General features: G+C 39.8%; 1 protein-coding gene across 1 annotated transcript in view; it reads right to left on the bottom strand.

The window, feature by feature from the left end:
• Positions 1-21,607, bottom strand: part of lbk (lambik) — a 95,526-nt gene that overhangs the window by 23,554 nt on the left and 50,365 nt on the right. Inside the window, exon 2 of the mRNA XM_067104310.1 lies at positions 17,772-17,843. Coding sequence (XP_066960411.1) covers positions 17,772-17,843 — 72 coding nt within the window. The remainder of the gene's footprint in view (positions 1-17,771; positions 17,844-21,607) is intronic.

The raw sequence follows: 21,607 nt of genomic DNA on the forward strand, positions 1-21,607 counted from the left end.
CAATTCTAAGCATCTAAAATCAGAAACCTCCTAAAAAAAACATTCCTCAGTGGTTTCCTGGATTTCTTCGACAGTTAAGAGAATGTATCATCTCCTCTGAGCTTATTTTTGGAGGCCCTCGCCTATTCGTTGGTTAATTTAAAGTTTTCTGGGAAAATCTGCTGAATTCTTAAACAAATTTTTCTTTAATAATAGTTCTTGGGATATATCTTGAATAGTCTACTGTACGTGCCGTGTGCGTTAATTAACACGCAGTGGCTACGTATACGGGACAGTATAGTGTGCTACAAATTCTGGTGATTCGTACGGCGCTTGTGCCCCGTTAATGTGTCGGTTTTTGTGTACCTCTTCAATCCAAATGAAGATGTCGACGAAGCTGGAATTCGCAGAGAAATTCAACGTTCGCTAGAAGAGCTTAGCTCAGCCTTTAAAGAAAACGGAGGAGATGCAAATTACTTGAACGGGCAAACAAGGATCTTGACTATGGGGAAGCTGACTGTGCACGAATACACAGTGTTAAGAATCTGAAATTCAGAGGCACTGGAATTCGAGCCTAACAAAAATTAGGTAATTATCTACTCTGCTTTCATTTGAATTCTACATATTCTATTCGTCTTTACTATGTCGAATGGCTTGAAGCAAGACCAGTATTTTCCATGACAGGTTGTAGTCTTGGTGTCAACTGGTAGAACTATATTTCACACGGAATACAGGTAGAGACGACCAAACGAAACTCACTTAAGGCCATGAAAATAAATATACTTAGAAAGATATCATTAATGAACAAATATATCGAACTACTTATTTTTACACTGAAGCCTTTTAGGTATTGTTTATAAAGACGAATTCTGTGCCTACATAAACACACTGGCCAATCAGTAACATATCAGTCCTGTGATTTTAACGTCACAACAAACTATTCATGGTTAAACACTGCCACTAATATAACTACCTGACTGATGTGTTATAAAAAATTTACTTACGACATCATGTTAAGAATCGACCGCACTGTATTTGGTATAACTAAAGTATAACTGTGTGTGAACCGCACCAGCAAAAGATACCTCCGAGAGTATGGCACTGTTGACTGTATCTATAATTTTTTGGAGGGAGTATGGTCATTCTACACTAGATGAAAGGGTCCGTATGTTCTCAAAATTAAAGATCAATAAAGTCGGACATCATCTTGGTGAAATCACCGACCACTATTAATTACGAAAAAGTGCTCAATTTTCTTTAACTAAACATTACGATCGATCGCAGTTTGGGAAAAACATTTAACAAAAAGCCACAACTAGTCGATTAAATACATATGACGACAGCGAAATGTAACAATAACCACCATCCCACTTCAAATTTACGTAGAAACAAGAAACAAAAGACTACACATATACTAGATAAAGCTCTGTTAAAAATTAAGTAAGAAGACGCATGACGCTTTTCTGTAATTACATCACACAGACACAAAAGACGCCAAACAAACATAAATGTGTATGTACGTGTATCTGTACTATTTAAAGCATTCAAAGTAAGTCAGGATAAGCAACTGCATTCACGTGACCGGCAAACTTGCTTCTCTTGCTCATAGCATCTGCAACTCTTAGGACTAGGGGAAATTTTTAAAATCACAATTTTTTAGAGTAAAATGTATTTTCCAAACTATACAAACCTGAGGTCCTATACATTAGGAATTACTTACAGCTCCGCTGTAAGTAATTCCTAATGTAAAGGACCGATGTTTGTATTTCGTGTAGGAACAAAAATCAAGTTATATGTCGAATGACAACAAAACCTAAATTTTCTATGGTATGCATGTACTATATAGTGTATACCGTTTTAAAAACGGAGAGCAAACATACATTAAATACATACATTATATATATATATATATATATATATATATATATATATATATATATATATATATATAGAGAGAGAGAGAGAGAGAGAGAGAGAGAGAGAGAGAGAGAGAGCAGAAATAAACTATGGAGAGAGAGAGAGAGAGAGAGAGAGAGAGAGAGAGAGAGAGAGAGAGAGAGAGAGAGAGAGAGAGAGAGAGAGAGCAGAAATAAACTATAAATACACTATACGTAGTTATGCAATACAAACTACGAAGTCGTTGGGTGCAACAATGCTGTCAACGGTACTATTCTCCTTAATGTAGGGAACAAAAAACAAATACTATCTATATTGCTGTAGAAAGTAAACTATACGACCAAATTATGACACAAAAGCTACAAGAAAACCTGCATATTAAGCATACACAAAACGAAGCTAACAGTAAAAGCCGATTTAGTTGTTAAAAGCCACTTGTGAGTTTAATTCCCCATCAAGGTTCATTAGCAACAAATTTAGCTGAACTCGATCTAATAAAACTGATTCCAATCGCTCTCTCACATCAATTCAATTCTCTTCCCCCTCCTCTCCTGCACACCCTTCCTTCCTTCCCTTCTACGTTTAATGTAAAGCCTTTTCCTTTCGCCATTTAAAACGCAGATATTCTTCCCTTTGCCATTTAAAAGTCAAATCCTCTTCACTTTGCCATGTAAAAGGTATCTCTTCCCTTTGTCATTTAAAAGTCAAATCCTCTTCACTTTGCCATGTAAAAGGTATCTCTTCCCTTCACCATTTTAAAGGTATATTCTCTTCCCTTTGACATGTAAAAGGTAAATCTTCCCTTCGTCATTTAAAAAGTACAATGTCTTCCCTTCGTCATGTAAAAGGTGCATTTTCTTCCCTTCGTCATGTAAAAGGTGCATTTTCTTCCCTTGGGCATTTAAAAGGTGCATTTTCTTCCCTTGGGCATTTAAAAGGCAAATCCTCTCCCCTTTGACAAGTAAAAAGTAAATCTTCCCTTTACCATTTAAAGGTACATTCTCTTCCCTTTGTCATGTAAAAGGTAAATCTTCCCTTTGCCATGTAAAAGGTACATTATATTTCCTTCGTCATTTAAAAGGAACATTTTCTTCCCTTCGGCATTGAAAAGGCAAATCATATTAACTTTTCCCTCTGAAAGATAAATTTATTCCTTTCCCTTTTAAAAGTGTAAATTCTTTTCCCGTCACTGTAAATTCTCTTTCCTTCTAATCTGAGATGTAAATTCTATTCCACTACCTCTCTGACAAGTAAATTCGCTTCCTTTTTTCATTTGAGAGGTAAATTCCTTTCCCTTCCTCCACATAAGTTTTCTCTCCTTTCCTTATTTCACAAGTAAATCATCTTCCCTTGGCTATTTAAAAGACAATTTTTTTCCCTGTCTTCTACTGTAACAGGCAAATTATCTTATCTTCCACGCTTAAGTTGAAAGTTCTCTTTTCTTTCCCATTTATAAAGCATTTTCTCTTTTCTTTCCTGCTTAAAAGTTAAGTTCCTTTCTAACCCCATTTAAAGGGTAAATTCCCAATTCAAAATGCTAAGTTTTCTTTGATTTCCCAAATACCTTTCCATCCATTTCTATTTTAAATTTTAAAAATCTTTGCTTCTTCGATATTATGGAGTAAATATGATAACGTTAATCATTTTTATAAAGTACAGAAGCTAAAAGGGATTGAAACAAGTTTCCAAGAAAATTATCTGGGCAAATTAATCAAATTAACCAAACATTTCACGGTGATAAAACTGCAAAGTATCCTTGACACATGGTAAACTTTAAACCACATTTTCTAACAGCCAACAGGCTACATGTCGAAAATTAGTGGGCAAAATTGCATAAATTACTTGGCGAAACGAACGCAAAACTGATCAATAAAAGGTTTGAAATGAAATCTGGAGAGTAAAACAATTTCAATATTAAACCAACAATCCAGCAGCCTTATATGAAACGACCTGCCCCACAGTACTTTGGGAATTAAAACCCAGGTCTCCTGACTATGTAGACCTTGGGAAGATAAAAAAAAAAAAAGAGACGTATATATCAACTACCCAAGCGCCTATCTCTTAATCATTAGCACGTAGATTAAGAAGACCTTAATCAAAACAAAAAAGAATCACATAAACAATCACATCCTATCTCTCTCTCTCTCAGGATAAACTATTTTGAGAATCTGGTACATAAAATAAGTATACTTAGTATTCAACGTAACAAAATAAAGAAAAAACCTTCACCTTCAAAAAAAGCAATTAAAAGACAATGCAAGAAACAGGAGACAAAAGACAGCACACACTGTCACAGCCCTGAATCCTTACATTTCGAAAATAAAAACAAAATTACATATAAAATACGGCCCTGGGCCACCAAGGCTCTACCCAGGGCCCCACGAATACAGGTGGGGTGGCCTCAAGTCTAACTGAAATCACTTCTCCGAATAGAGAAAAGAATTCCTGTTTGAAAGAAACAGGTGGCCAACGAATGGTCCTCCGGGTACAGGTAGGGTTACTGGGAGGGGGAGGATATAGGGGAAGAGGGAGGAGGGAAGGGGAGGAGGAGGAGGGAGAGGTGGATGTAAGCATATGAGGGCTAGGAAAAGGAGGGGCGTCGTATCAAGTTGTATCAAGCAAGACATAACGAGATCATGTCGGGGAAGGAGACGACGTGGAACAACGGACTGGGAGGAGGGAAAAGGGGTGGAAGAAATTGAAGGAAAGTCAGTGGGAGTTGAAAAGTGGTGGCAAAGGAGGAGGAGGAGGAGGAGGAGGAGGAGGTAGAGAAGAATACAAAATAATGCGAGCTAGATACCCGCAGACCTGTTTCCACACACACACACACACATACACACACGCACACACACCCTCATGATCCCAATTGCGTCACAGAAAAGGCCACTTTCGCACTTATTACGCCCCAGTCCTACCCTTTGCATCACCTCTCTCTCTCTCTCTCTCTCTCTCTCTCTCTCTCTCTCTCCATGACCAACGGCCGAGGTGGATCGAACAAACAGACGAGACTTCATTAAGCCATTCATCGAGAGGTAAACTCATCAAAGCAGTCGTAAAAGCATTCGAGTGATCACCCAATACCTGCAGAGCTTCATCAGGGACGTCATTCAACATTTACCCAAACATGGGAATAAAAACACCGCGGTGTGATGAGAAGGCAGAGGTTGAGGGAGGCCAATCCTATTGACATTCATATTCTACATCTCAATTAAGTTCTCTCTCTCTCTCTCTCTCTCTCTCTCTCTCTCTCTCTCTCTCTCTCTCTCTCACAAACGACAATAATTCGTAAAAATACTCAAATAAACCATACTTACTGCTCTGTTTGACCTTTATCAGCATGACGACAGTGAATACGAGAGAGAGAGAGAGAGAGAGAGAGAGATAAATTGTAGCTAACTCCAGTTAGCCGTTGAACAAAACTGATTTATCAATGACAAGACTTAGATAAGACTCTCAATATAGCAACCAGGTCCTTCAGATGAGAGAGAGAGAGAGAGAGAGAGAGAGAGAGAGAGAGAGAGAGAGAGAGAGAGAGAGAGAGAGAGAGAGAGAGAGCATAAGGAATAATACAATTATTTTACTTGTTCTTGCTTGCAACATCCTTATTTTTTCGCCCTAAAAACTAATACCGATAGATATCTATTGGTCCCGTCTGCTAATATTTTTGTACTTACAAATGTTGACTATACTATAAGTCAATACAAAGATTCCGGATAACCTTAACCAAGCAAAGGATGCCCCATTAATCTCTGCATGGCAAGAATGACACCCGTCACTATCTTCGGAACACATTAGATTTAATAGAGGCTTTCGAAATAGATCCCGTTAGGAGAGAAAGTGTTAAGCCTTGACGCCGCCTCAACATCAGAAGACTTATCTTTGATCAGTCATCCAAAATACGGAAGAGAAATCCCTGGTTTATAATCTGGAAACATTCAATACGAATCCTTGTTGTAGAATTATGCGCTTACAATCTGGAAACTTTCATATAAGCTCCTTGGTTTAAAGCTTAGAAACATTAGAATTATAAATGGATAACTTGTATATATTATAATTAGGGAGATTTTGCTATAAACGTGATTACTGGGTTTCCATCCAGTAACAAAAATTTCAAGGACAATTTTCAAAGATAAACTGATATATTTATCAGATGAAATTGAACCAACTTGAAATCCGTGGCCTGAAATCTGAGGCTTACTTCTTGAAAGAAAGGTGACGTTAAGGAATTTAAAAGGGGAAATCATACACTTCAACGCACAATTTACACTTTACGCGACTGGAAAGAATTATACTCAAGTCAAAGATAACCGATTCAAAAGTATTATCCCTGCAATTAATGATACAAACAACTCTTCTACAACCATAGAGACGAATATACCTCCTTGAACCACTTTTTTTTCCCAAACTAAAACCACGGCAGAATTGAACGTTACTTAGTATGATTTTACGGACTTGTAATTTTAATGCCACAATACAAGATTTTCAAACTAACTGAAATTTAGTATGTGGCCGCTTCAAAAATAAAATTTATGGTTGTATGCACAGGGAAGAACTATAATGAAATAGAAACTTTATTCAAGTTACAACTGGTGATACTGACATTTAATTCTCTGATCATTTACAAAGGCATTCATTTAATTTTCCCTAACACTGGTACTTTGGAACCAAAGTGCATCACCCTATAGCCATGGAAAAAGCTTTCAGTACTCCTTAGAGAGAGAGAGAGAGAGAGAGAGAGAGAGAGAGAGAGAGAGAGAGAGAGAGAGAGAGAGAGAGAGAGAGAGAGAGAGAGAGGGTGGACAAAGAACAACTATAGTAAAATTGAAGTTTTATTTATTAAAGTTACAACTGGTGATATGACATTTAAGTCCCTGACCATTTACGAAGGCATTCATTTAATTTTCCCGAAAACAGATGCTTTGGAACCAAAGTACATCACCCTATAGCCATGGAAAAAGCTTTCAATACTTTGAGAGAGAGAGAGAGAGAGAGAGAGAGAGAGAGAGAGAGAGAGAGAGAGAGAGAGAGAGAGAGAGAGCAACGTCTACCTATTTCAACCCCGAACCTTTCGTCCGCATAAACAGTGCCTGACCATCCTTCAATCGAGCTGACACCCAGGACAGGGCAGTGCATATATCGCAAGGACAAATTAGACTGGCCGAGTCGAGGTGGAGCCAAGGTGTCTGTCTATTCGTGGCTGTGCATTAATGCCGAATTCGCTCTAAATGGCTACGCTTCGTACTCTGGGCTCGCTGTTTTCTCGTCTGTTACACCACTCATTTTTCGTGTACCGTCCCGCTGCGTTGCAGAAAAATAGGCATGTTAAGACGGCATACATTACATGCACATCATGAGCAGTATCACTTGATGAAGCCATAGGGTAGTAATAAAAATATATTTGTTTATCAATCTGCACCTAATAGCTAAACACCACAAAGTAAAACGACTCGTTAATTATAAACACACACACACACACACACACACAGAGAGAGAGAGAGAGAGAGAGAGAGAGAGAGAGAGAGAGAGAGAGAGAGAGTCTCCAAAACAATCGTACCGAGTAACCTTACTTCGGAGGCGTTCTCATTTTTGCCATAGCATTGTTTGCCAGAATACGAGGCAGAAATGCAGCTGGTCTTCGGCAGAGGGCACAGGCTGAGGTTACTGAATGCCAAGTGCCCCTTACGAAAGAGCTAGGTGCCGGCCAAGTACAGTACTTATCAAAACTCCAACATTTTGTAAGACACAAAAGAAAGGAAAAGAGGGGAAAAAACCCGTGAAACTTCCTAAAAGAGGATTTCACAGGAAACTACAAATGATTCAGCAGGAAGCTACACGATGCATTCACAGCGACCGATAAGAAGTCCACAAACTATCAAGCAGCTAACTTGAGCAACGCTGGGTGTGGTTAGTACTTGTATGGGTGACCACAAGGAGAGCCAGACGCTGTGGGCATTCATGCCTCTGAATATCCACAGGGCAGGGTATGAGACTAGCAACTTCATTTCTTACATATATGCTGGAAGCCAACAGGGGAAAACAAAGTTATTAATAACAACAACAACAATAATAATCACTCATGTCTTTAATAATAATAATAATAATAATAATAATAATAATAATAATTAGCCCCGGGCTACAAGTTTTGAAATCGAGGTCCTCCTAGATTTCAATAATAATAATAATAATAATAATTAATAATAATAATACAGTAATAATCAAGTGATGTTTGGAGAGAGTGCTCTGCTAAACTATCGGCCCAAACCGTTTCACTACCTCTATCAACTATCAACTATTCTCTTATCGAGTGAAATCGGACATGATACAAAGCCGGCCGGATTTAACACATCTTAAACTGTGACCATCTGCAAGACGTCGGTGATTCACGCCAGCTAAATCAACAGCATCCAGGGCAATGGAACAGTCATTTGCGATTGAGGAATGCGCCGATGTGTTTGTTTTCCCTGGCCATTTCGAGTAACTTAATACTGTTCCCAGGTGTAAAAAGAAATGAGAGAGAGAGAGAGAGAGAGAGAGAGAGAGAGAGAGAGAGAGAGAGAGAGAGAGAGAGAAGAAAACGCACTCAGTAAAGGACACACAGTATATCGCCACTCGGCCTCTATCTTTACCGTTATTGAAAAATGAATGCGTCACAAAATCCAAGGTACTGGAAGTATATTGGAAGGGTTTCCAATTAATGTGTGCGTTATGATTCACTAGAGCCAGATCTCCCGATATTTTGGCAAATACTTTATCTCATTTAACATTTATGGCGGCGGGAACAGCGATAAACGCCCTAAAAAAAAAAAAAATAACTCACCGACTCAACCATACAATGCCCACACAACCCCACAACATCCACATAACTACAAGCGCCCACAAATTTATTCTACCAAATCCCTTTACCTACAGAACTCTTATGATACATTTGGGGCAAAGCCTGACCGTGAGACCCTGGTCACAAACGTCAATCAAGTTCTAGAATGTAAGGTCCTGCAGCTATCAGAATTAACAAGTTAATTGGCTGTTTTATCACTTGGCAGAAAGTGTGGTCTGAAGTTGGGACAGATGGATGGGAGGTAAAGAATGCCTGCAGTGCAATTAATTGAGGGTCTCCTGGTTAAAAGGATTAAAGTTGTAATGAATAACTTGAGAAAAATGCAGAGAGAGAGAGAGAGAGAGAGAGAGAGAGAGAGAGAGAGAGAGAGAGAGAGAGAGAGACACTTAATAAAAAGAAACTTATAAAAAAAACTCTTGAATTAATCTGTAAAAAAACAGAACATTTTATCACAAATTCTGCCGATATCACAGAAAAACAAAATGTCTCCCGTCGAAGGTCACAATCGCTCTGCAACAAAGCCCGAAACGCTTTAAACCCAATCTTTGCGAGTGGTGCGTGCGTACGTGTGTGTGTTCCATGAAATGAGTCACCTGTTTTACGGCCCACCATCACACACACACACACACACACACACACACATTTACATGAGAAACGAGTCTTGGGGTGAAAGCGTTCAACTGACCAATTGCAAAGTACGTGCGGGGTGGAGGGAGGGATGGAGGGAGGACAGATAGGTAGAGGGAGGTAGTGAGAGGGAGAAACATTCGGTGGCGTGATCTGCTACAGGGAGGGGGAGGGGGAGTACGCACAAGGAAGAAGAAGGGGAGGTCCTTGATGAGGCCTAAATGAAGGAGAGGATGGAAAATTAAGCAGACAAAATGCACGAAACCAGAAAAGTAGTGAAGAGAGAGAGAGAGAGAGAGAGAGAGAGAGAGAGAGAGAGAGAGAGAGAGAGAGAGAGAGAGAGAGAATACGGCTAGATGAGGTGGCATTTAAGCAAGCAATTGTCTAAGGAAATTTGGGAATTCCGAAACTACGGATTATAAATAATAAAAATAAGAGGGGTACTGCAAGGCAGAACACTGGCCATAGTTCAATTCTGTATGTGTGTGTGTGTATGCGTGTGATCGTGAGTGGGAATCCCAGACTGCCTGTCGCCACCCAACCACCATCACCATCGTTTGAGAAAATCAGCTCTTTATAACCCTAATCGCACCAAACTGGATATACGAAAAATCGTCAAACTAAGTGTTCAGGAGGTCACACAGAACAGAGCCAATAACGTTCAGTCCATGTTAATTCCACTTCATTAAGTGTTAAATGATGCCTTATCAAAACCACATTCCAAAACAGAATCGCACTATCAGATTGTATTAAAAAGTAATTTGTCCACAATGAGTATCTAAACCAGGACCTTGTACCACGACAGAGACGAGAGAGAGAGAGAGAGAGAGAGAGAGAGAGGGGATGAGAGAGGAGAGGGGGGGAGGGGGAAGAAAGAGACCAAATATGGTTTGTACAACTGACTTCCATCTACCCATCATATTCTGAGCTATCTACCATAGTGGCTCGAGCCCCACCAGCAAAACCATTACGCCTAACAAAACATTCTTCTGGCCAAGTCCAGGTCTTCCGCGCACCTGCTACCTTTCCCTAACGTTTATGCAACTGGAGGCTAGTTAAGAATGGCACAATGACAGAAGCGTCTCAAATTTAACGAAACAACCTTTGCCGATACGAGGCCTTCCTTGCAACAGCCACGTCAATTACAGTTTGCGATACAGAAAGCGCCACCAGCTCCCCGTATCCAAGGTCTCCTTGTATCCACCCTAAAAGTGTTTCTTCCGATACCACCTCCACCCCCCTTTCTTCTGCCCCGTCAGGGGTACCTCTACCTTTTCCATTAACCCCGAACCACCACCCCCACCGTTCACAAACCACCTGGCCACACTCCCCACCCCAACTAACATCATCAAATCTCCAACCACTAACCCACTCCCCCCCGAGGCTCCCTCCCTGCCCCCATTGTAGGTGACCTAACAGATCTCTCCGACGGTTTCTCGCCGTCGACGACCGCTCCGCACAGACAGCGTGGCGTCCCCTTCACATCTGCCTGGTCTTCACATACACCACAAACACCTTCCTACACATGTGATCATCGCATGTGTACAGCCAGATACGGCATGTGTTCGTTTCGTAAGTTTATTATTGACTATCCGTATTGTCGCGTATCATGAAAATGACAGAGTTATTTCATAGACCTGTTATTAGTAGACTACAGGTGAGTTCAGGACCGATTTCTTCTGAGGAATGGAGACTTTCGAAATGGCGTTTTAACATCATACCCGGATTCATCACCTCCAGTATTACAGTTATATAAAACTGAAAATTTAGAGACGTTCACTGCGATGAAACCTGGACGGTTTCTGATCTTTTCTCGCAAAAGTTTGAGTCTCGCTTCGTAAAGGCCTGCAACTGAATCCTAAATTATATAAATAATGATGATGTGTATTTAAAACCCATAACGTCGATAATAATAACCCGTAATTAAACCTAACGTTAAGGGTCTAACTGAGGAACATTCAAATAAAAACATGAAGTTCCAATATTGCTTATAACTGTTGACTTCGTCACTCGAAACACGAACAAACGATCAGCTATACTAAAACTGGGCGGTTAATACTTTCTATTCAGTTCTAAAACAATAACAATAATCTGTGACGACGAAGTTGTCAAGAAATCTAGCTCATTCTTGTAGTGACGGTGTTACACCACAGTTGTGTGCAAATTATCAGAACCTTCGTCGTGACGTCAAAGCAACTCCATCCGCAGGACGCTATTGCCCAAGTCCGCTGATTGCAAAGTACATTGTGATCATTATTTCTAAGGGGCACATATATTCGCTTTGGATCAATCGACATTGCGATTACCCTAATAAACAAATTTCTAGATAATAATAATAATAATAATAATAATAATAATAATAATAATAATAATAATATCTTTAAACTCGTATAAGTGTAACCGCCGCCTCAAACCTGGCCCCACATACATTCACCTGAGGGCCCCTCTGGGACCACGTCAGCCAGTGACCCTAACACTAGACCCCCTCCCCCCAACCAACCCCACCAAAAAAAAAAAAAAAAAAACCCAAAACGAAGGAAAGAATGACTCACGCTGAAAATACTTCACACTGCAATGACGTCACATCCGTTCTGCACGCGGGCGGCCGTGACACCAGAGACTGGCGTTAAAAAAACCTACAATCGGCCCGAACCGGAGGCTTTATCTGTAATCCGTTCATTGTGTGGTAATTCCCGAATTTCCTGTAATTTGTTCTTGGAATTTATGGTCTTCGACTTCGAAGGTTTAATTAGCGCACGTCCGGTGCCTGGGCCAAATCACACCTACCGATGCGTTGGGTTCAATAGACGAAATTCGCCGCTTACATCATGGAGGGACTTTATATCTTCCACCTGGCATGTTGTCACAAATTAAAATATTACACCCTTACCAAAGAATCCCTCTGTTTATAAAGAATCGTACTCATATTCATCAATGTTAGTTTTTTATACGAATGGGATAGAAACTGCGGCTTTTCTACAATCATTACCATTTTCTCTACTTCTACCGAATCTCACATGAAATGTTCAAGTTGTTAGTCCCCACATAAATCTATCATATCTTATCACGAAAGCCATATCTATCTTCCAGTTACCTACGAGCCAAGTTAATTCTACCAAATAAACCGAATCCGTCAAGGGCACAACTGTATAACAGAACCTGTGAACACTGTGATTTAAGATTTCCGTTGTTGTCCCGTGATTCAAAATAATCTAGCGTTAATTATAAATACTATGACTAAACTGACGGGTCTTAGTGAGAGAGAGAGAGAGAGAGAGAGAGAGATCTAAACACCAAAAATATCTTGTGCAGAACCAGGCTCTATGGCAGCAGAATCAGCATCATCTTCTGACAGAGGGATCCTATGGCTACCAGATGGCGCTATGGGCAACAGATGGCACTGAGGGTAAGCTTGTGTTGCCCAGCTGGTAAAGTTGTTAAGAGACCATAGCCGAACCTCATTAACGTCTACTCTGGGATGCCTAACGGCATCTAAAGATAGGAAGGAAAACACCATCCAAGAAGTGATTCAAGAGGCTCTGAGTACCTTTGCGATGGTGGGTATAATCGCGATAAAGTCAATAGGATGATGACATTAACACACAGATGACAATGATCATCAAATGATGATGATAATAATAAGACGATATTGGGTGATGAAGAGCATTCCAATAAATGAAATGTTGAAGAAGACACTATAACGAAGGTCCTCCAGAAACACTGATGGTACTGATGGCTTTGATTTTTAGGATGAACATCGTGACCAAGGTTACGAGGTTACAAACAGACAAACGGGGCGATCCTCCATCATGCACATCTGTGCATGACGGACAAGGGAGGTGTGAAAGACACTGGCAGACGGATAAACGGATAATAAACCTCAGTTCCACGACTGAACTTTACAAGAGCTGTTGTACACAAACTAAAATATCGATATGTAAACGGCCGATGCCCTCGTTAGAGAACATCTGCACATTCATATTATACAGTCTGTGTACAATCAATCATCAAAAGATTAACGTTAGGTTTTCCAAATTCCTTTACTTGGAACGCCACACGAAACTGCATTTGCGCCTGTTCTTGTCATGTTCATCTTTTTCCTCTTTACATCAAAACTGTTGCATTTCCTGACGTTCTCTTCCTTTGTTATCATTTTCGTTCTGTCCCTGGCCTACGAATAGTCACTGCAATTCGTAAAAATGACGAACCAGGAAAAAAAGAAAGGAAGCATTGCAACATTTCCGGCGATCTTGTAACTTTCGAAATTTAAAGCCAGCTCTAGAAATAATAAAAGGCTGCTGCACGAAGCCATTTGTGAAGCAACTGACACAAAACATCAGTGCTCTGCGAACGCAGAAATGCAGCGAAGGCGAAGAACGAAATAAAAGGAAAAGAAATTCCTTGAAATGAAGCCGACCACAAATATTCGGCTCTAAGAACCACACAGTCACCGCCATTACGAAAGACCCGAGAGAGAGAGAGAGAGAGAGAGAGAGAGAGAGAGAGAGAGAGAAATTCCAAAGTGTAGTTTCAGAACCAGGTAATTCCTGCCTCCAGGAGTTGCTTACACCTGGCGTTCTTCTATTTCCTTCTTCGAACAAAGGCTCTCTCTCTCTCTCTCTCTCTCTCTCTCTCTCTCTCTCTCTCTCTCTCTCTCTCATAAATGCGGTCCCCGAAAAAAGGAATGATAATCATTTATATTATTTTAACGCGAACGAATGTTGCGTGTGTGCATATTTATACAGTATATATAGTATATATATATATATATATATATATATATATATATATATATATATATATATATAAGTATATATAAGTATATATATATATATATATACTGTATATATATAGTGTAATATGTATGTATGTATCTTCTTCTTCTTCTTCTTTTAACGTGCTTTTTTCCCATTTTTGTATGGGGTAAGGATCAAACATCCACAGCACAGGCTGTTTCACATATTTACATTGTAAGTTTTCAATACGGAGCGATATCGGCGTGGACTATATTCTTGAGAATTTCGATGTGGACTGCCATCCTAAAAAGCGAGTAGCATTAAGAGGAATTCACTAACCAGTTTTCCTTTGACAAACTGAACAGCTAAACCAAATCCGTGCCTGAACAAAATCTAACTGGTTTTGAAGCTAGTAAAGAAATAGTAGAATTTCAGCATCAGCCGTTACATAATGCTTACGTCATAACAAACAAGTTATACGAGGAAATGTTTTGCTTGTGCATACATGCCTTCCAAACACAGACCAGATTGCTTAACTTTATTGGACGAAAAGACGTGCAGCATAACACATACAATGAAAGTACAGTACTTGTTATTCCACCTCGACCTTGATCGCTCAGCCTAAGTACACGAACGACACTCCTGGCTTAATAGGCCTAACAGATTACACATATCAATGATAATCGAAAGGTCGCTGGATACACACAGACATGAATGCCGGCTATAGGCCTAAGTCTCTTCTACTAGGTAATGGTTTTTGGCAATGAGGAAGGAATTAACTGCCCAATCACAGCACAGAACATAGGCTTGTTATACACCCAGGCTCCAATCACATCAAACACAGACGAATAAAATACTAACGGAGAGAGAGAGAGAGAGAGAGAGAGAGAGAGAGAGAGAGAGAGAGAGAGAGAGAGAGAGAGAGACTTGATTTTTATACGACGTAAATGAGTTGATCCTCCCCAATAAAAATCCCCAGAGAAAAAGATGGATAAAAAAACATGGCCACGTTATTTGAGCCCCTTAGGCCAGAACAGGTAGATATTACGAAGAACCTCTGCCAGGTGTGCTGTGGTTTTTCTGGCGGTAGTAGGGGCAGGGTAACGAGGGTGGGGGTGGGGGAAGGGGGTAGAAAGTCGTAGTGGAACGGAGACAAACCTAACGCAAAAAACAAAAAAGTCCACGAGAGAGAGAGAGAGAGAGAGAGAGAGAGAGAGAGATGGTGTAAACCGGAGAGAAAAAAATTACGTGAATGAGACATAAGATAAACCATAACCATAACAGGTAAGGACAAAAGAGACGAAGAATAAACAAACATTAAACAAAACAAAAGCGACAAGCGTGAGGCAAAACAAGAAGGGGTCGGTGTGACTCGATGCACAGAAGAAGAAGAAGAAGAAGAAGAAGAAGAAAACAAAGGAGAAGAGAGGGGGACATAAACAAGGGTGAACACGCAGGCACGAATAAAACACAGGGGAGAGAAAGGGGGAACGGCGAATAATCGATACAGAAACGAGACACGAAAGAAACACGAGGCAACAGACGTAAATGACGAAAAGGGAGGAGAAATGGAAGGAATGAAGGAAATGGCCGCAGGGGAGGCAATTAATAACAGGGGGTTAAAGAGATGGGAGATAACAGGGAACGCCGAAGGAGGGGCTCATCGCCCTTTGCGTGTTGGGGGGCGTGGAGAGATGGGAGAGGGAGGAGGAGCGACAGAGGAGGAGATACTGAAGGGGGGGGGGTTGGCCCACACAGACAGCATGGCATCTTTCTCACCACTAAAATAACTAGTGGTCTGTTCTTCTTCAATAACCTAACTCTCTCTCTCTCTCTCTCTCTCTCTCTCTCATATAAATACCTCTCCGATGGCTACTTCCCCTGGGCCATTATATCCTAATTTATATCCTAAATACAAGGGGAGTCACTGTACTCGGACGGGTGTCTTCCATACATCCCATTATTAGCTCGGAACGTATATCATCCCCCACCCGAGTCAACCACGGCTCTTCATTCATTCTGCATAGAATGTTCTTTGTATCGGCCCACCATGACACGGTTCCTCGTGTAAGCGCTCGAAAATATATCTTTAATTATTTTCGTATTAGTCACTGGTGAAAGTTCACCCAGGCCTTCCTTACCGTTCATTTGAACCAAAGGCCGAGAGGTAACTAATTATTGTTAAAAATGTTTTTTTTTTTTTTTTTTTTTTTTTTTGCAGTTTTATTGATACACAAGTGTATTGTTGGGAAAAGAGGCAGGTGCTCGCTTGCCAAACATTTTATATACTCGTATATAAAAACAATACACAAACCAACTCTGACTTTCTTAAAAGACTATTAAACTTGCAGGTCAATCAAGCGACACAAGTGGACTTAAAAAAAACTCTTTTGTAAAGCAAAACACGTCTAAATCACGAGAGCGGAAAACTCCTTTACAACATTATTTCACCTTAAATTAATGTGGAGAAAATTACAGCTGACCGAACGTGGATATTCGCATTCATTTAAACCATCAAAAATATCGATTTATATTTCTTTCTCTATTATGTACTTTCTCATCAAAATAACAATTTTTGTCTCCTTACAAAATGATGAGATTCTTTTTCTATAAACCAGACGATTTATAAATGTATGTGTATATTTATATATATATATATATATATATATATATATATATATATATATATATATATATATATATATATATATATAATAATAAATATATATATATATATATATATATATATATATATATATATATATATATATATATATATATATATATATTACATATATTTTATATATACATATACACACACACATTATACAATATACACACAACCGTACATGCTTGCTACGTCTTCCGGGAGAAATTCTCAACCTGAAACCCAAACAAATTTCCACTGTTCATTAGCATCAATTGGAAATCGACCGAGAGCAAGTCATCTGTTCATTCTCCCGCGGGGAATCGCTCTCACGAAGCCTGAGAGAGAGAGAGAGAGAGAGAGAGAGAGAGAATCTCATCTCGCATTTAAATTTAACGAGGTAGGGCTTTGTGCCAGCACGGGCTCTTGCTCATAAGAGCAGCTAGTATTATTAGAGGAGAAGAAATCTTTCACAGACTGTCGGGTCTATCTGATAAAGGGAAAAATATTACGAAGCTATTGCCGTTTCAAACAAATTATATTCGCTGATCAAAAAGCCTAGATGATATCATGCGTTCCTTTTAATACACTTTCATCTTTTTATTAATTTATTTGTGTTCTGCAGCTCCCTTTACTTCCTCTTACTTCTTCCTAATGAACGCCATATTCTTTGGAATCTTGAATGTCAAGTCAATGGCACCTTTGGGCTTGTTCCATGTGAATAGGTTTCATCTTCTGAATAATAATAATAATAATAATAATACTTTCAATATAGTACATAAACTAAGCATTACGTCAACACACATAGGCTATACATTATTCCACGGGGGAAAATTCACCATTAATTTGCAAACGAAATCAGCATAAGGAGGGTTATTAAATTTTCACATTACCTGAATTCACCAACTGCATATCCGTGAATGTGAATGCAGTGTCCTTTAATTCACCCAGAGCAAAATTTAATTCACGCAGACTTAATCTAAATGTCTCGTAAGTCATTGAGTGACTTCGGGAAACATAGAACATTTACAAAACCCAAAGTGACACTTACAACGTCTGAAGTTTCGGCAGGTTATTCAAGGCATTTTCGGTTAACTTCAGTCGCTTGTTCTTGCTCAAATCCCTGAAAGGAAAGAAAGATTGTGTCAATTTTAATTGTAATACTAGTATGCATGCATGTACAAAACCGTTTGGTAAGATTCAGTTCACAAATTTTCTAAAGAATATCAGTTAGGGAACACGACCACAGCCTAATCAAAACCTTTGACATATTTCACATAAGAAATGTATCGTAAGATACCAAAAAAAATCTGACGCAATAAGTTTTTTAAACATAAAAGTCTTTTCTATCAATATTCAAATAACTGAAATTCATTTCTTAAGGAGGAAGGTGAAATAACTGAAAACCCAGTCTTAGATGTTCAGAAGCTATTCAGGAAACTCCACGTTTCCAACAGGTATCTAATATACTTAAGTAGTTTTCAAGTGGATTGCTATTTTCCTTATCCTTGATATACAACGGAACAAAGCAGAGAGCTAACGATTTCTGTCGGACAGCCGTAAACATTTTTTGTTTGTTCTTTGACTTTTAAGGAAAAGACGCTGCTGTGACTTAAGTGGTGCTTTGCAAGGTTTCTTTTCCTATCGTGGTCTTATTGTGTTGTCAAACTTTCGAACACCACACAAAACCTCACCCAGATGCTCCTCCTCTCGTTCTTACAACGATGATGCAATCCTTCTGTAGCCCTTCTATCCACCCACCACCCGCCCCCAACCAACCCCATCTTTATTATCTTTCCCCCCTCCCATCAGGTCAGGTCCGGAATAAAGAAGAGATAAAGGGGTTACTGTAATCCATGTGGTTCGATTCTTACGCAGCCATTTAACAGCCCTCCGGCACCAGATGGAGCCAGGTCCCACATATATGTGTGTGTGTGTGTGTGTGTGTGTGTGTGTGTGTGTGTGTGTGTGTGTTCTGGACGGGGCGGAGCGCCTTTAGCTCCTTGAAGATATTGTTTCACTTTTGCAGTGGATGTTGTTACAAGGGACGGGAGCCCACAATTAGGGGGAAAAGTCCCACGTCAAATTTTGTTTTACTCCTGTCAATGGATTGGATTATTCAATTTAGACCAATGGCAAAGTGCTGGGACCTATAAGGTCATTCAGCACTGACAGGAAAACTGACAGTAAGAAGGCTTGAAAGGTGTAAAACGGGAGGAAAACCTAGCAGTTGCACTATGAAATAATTGTTACAGAGGGTGGCATGTCAGGTGGAATTAAGAGAATATGAACGGAGGTACAGTAAAAAGGAATGAAGGGGGTTGCAGCTAGGAGCCGAAGGGACGCTGCGAAGAACCTTAGGTAATGCCCACGGTGATACTCCTGTCATTACAATAGCAATGGAATAAGTATTCAATCTCTACATTCAACTGTGACTGTTAAAGCCAAACAAAACCCTCTTGCAATATATCCAGAGACATGGGATATAAAACTAACTGTTTGCCATGCAAGATCAGCACAAAACGAATACAAGACAGCCTACAGCGATCGATTAATGGAAGACGAAGCGGATCACTTTCGCAAGACGAAGCAATCAACTAAGGCAAGTGACAGCAATGCAGGTATGTCAGTGCAACATTTGCAGCAAGTCTTATGAAACACATTCCACAGCCTCCTCCTCAAGTGGCAGGAGAGGATTGTGAGTAAGCAACATTGCGTCATGTAAAGCAAATACGAAAAAAATATGCGACCAACTCCAATGTGTGAGGCACTGGAGAACAAATATTTATTTGCAGATACAGTGCGAGAGAAAGAGAGCCTCACTATCATAACCAAAGCTGCTACCACATTCTTTCGTTCAACGGTGTCTCACGATGCGACTGTCAAGACTCGTCCGAATAATTCAGAAAAACTCGACGCTGAGCAGAGCCGTCTATCTTTCCCACTTCGAGAGATCAGTGTCTTACAGAGATTCCAAGAAAGAAAATCCAGTCACTCAACGCTTTCTCTACGTCACAACTCGACGTCACGTCATCGGGGCTTCAAGGAGCAAGAGGCATCGTCGAGAAATGAAAGCTAACCTAAAATGCAGACTCTAAAGGAAAAGAGGTAAAACCCACATTCATCCCAAACATATACCAACAGCAAATACAAAAAAATAGATGGAACAACTTCTAACAAAGTCAGATGAAGGAAAGTGTAGCTGTACTAGCGTCATGCTCCTAAGCAAAACCATCTCATCAGATAATGGTATAATTACTTGGTGGTTGCGTCATCGGTAATGTTAGGGACAGAAAGGAGAGAGAGAGAGAGAGAGAGAGAGAGAGAGAGAGAGAGAGAGAGAGAGAGAGCAAATACAACTCTTGTTCGAAACTGGACGCGTTACTCCTTGGAGAAACTGGTTTCGTTTCCATTTTGGATTCTCCGAGAGAAACTTGAAACACTAGTCTAAAAGAATCGCAGATGCGTCGTGTTGGAGTCTGAATCTCAAACTACAAAAAAAAAAAAAGTGTAGGAAAAAAGGGCTCATGGAACTCAATGAAAACAAGGATAAATAAAGTTGTGAATGGCTTAGCAGACTGCCACTGAGAACAGGAAAAATATTCCTGGTAATGAGGGTGGTTTTCAAATACGGTACCAAAAGAGATTCGGACAGTCATCGGCACAGAACAGAGAGAATACTTGAAAACTTACACGTGAAGAAAAATACGAAATACTGGATTGTTAAACATACGGAAGGTTGTATAAACTGACAATTCACCTTTTTGTTTAAAATGCTCAAATATATGAGACAGGAAAAGCTCAGATAAAGGTTACTAATGATAAGACGAAATATGAGAGAGAGAGAGAGAGAGAGAGAGAGAGAGAGAGAGAGAGAGAGAGAGAGAGAGAGAGAGAGAGAGAGAGAGAGAGTTACTCGGTAAGCTCTGTGTACGGCAGCAATGATGTACAGCAGATGAATGAAATTAATATGCATTAACTGTGCATGATGACACATTCTTTACTCGTGGCTGTGTCACAGCATTAGCAGCAAGGATTTTCACATTATTGCACCTACTTCCCTTGGCCTAACGGGGTATTTAGCTACGCAAACTACACAACCTATTACATCTGAAGGTGTTTGGCCAATTCTTGACATAAAATAAATCAAGTCTTGCATGTTGCCAACACTCCCGCTCTTATTTCGAACCCCGACACTCTCATTTTTCTTTCTTTCTTACTTTTTGCTCGGCTCAGTTTTCTCATCAGTAATATTTCACAGGATATTACACTACACTCTTTTCCCTTTCACCCATTTTGTTTTTCTTCTGGGGTTCCCAAGTCTACTGATATCCCTCTACATAAATCTACAAGAAGAGGCAGGTCAGTCAATATTAGAACAGAATAAAATAGAATACAAAAATTAGGCCAAAGGCCAAGCGTTGGAACCTGTGGGGTCATTCAGCGCTGAAACTGAAAATGACAGCAAAAAGGTTTTAAAGATGTAACATGGGGAAAACTTCGCAGTTACACTAGAAGAGGGTGTAGAGTAAGATGGAAGAAAGAAAATATGAATGGAGGTATAGTAAAAGGAATAAAATGGGCTTCAGCTAGGGGCCGAAGTTATGCTGCAAAGAAAGTAACGTCTACAGTGCACAGCATGAGGTGCACTGACGGCAGTACCCCCAACGGGGGATCAGTAAATACTGATTTATTGTATAATGAAAGAGATTCTAATTCTACTGGTTTTGGCTCCACTCGCTTAAAAAAAAGGTAATTCAACAGTTTCAAAAGACAATCGCTTTCGTTACTAATATCTCTACAATAAAATATAGGGGGGAAGGAGATCTCACACCAATATTACACAGTGTCAAAGAAACCAATCTGAATAGTTATGCCATCATTAAG

The sequence above is a fragment of the Macrobrachium rosenbergii genome, chromosome 5 (genome assembly GCF_040412425.1).
Source record: "Macrobrachium rosenbergii isolate ZJJX-2024 chromosome 5, ASM4041242v1, whole genome shotgun sequence".
NCBI classification, from domain to species: domain Eukaryota; kingdom Metazoa; phylum Arthropoda; class Malacostraca; order Decapoda; family Palaemonidae; genus Macrobrachium; species Macrobrachium rosenbergii.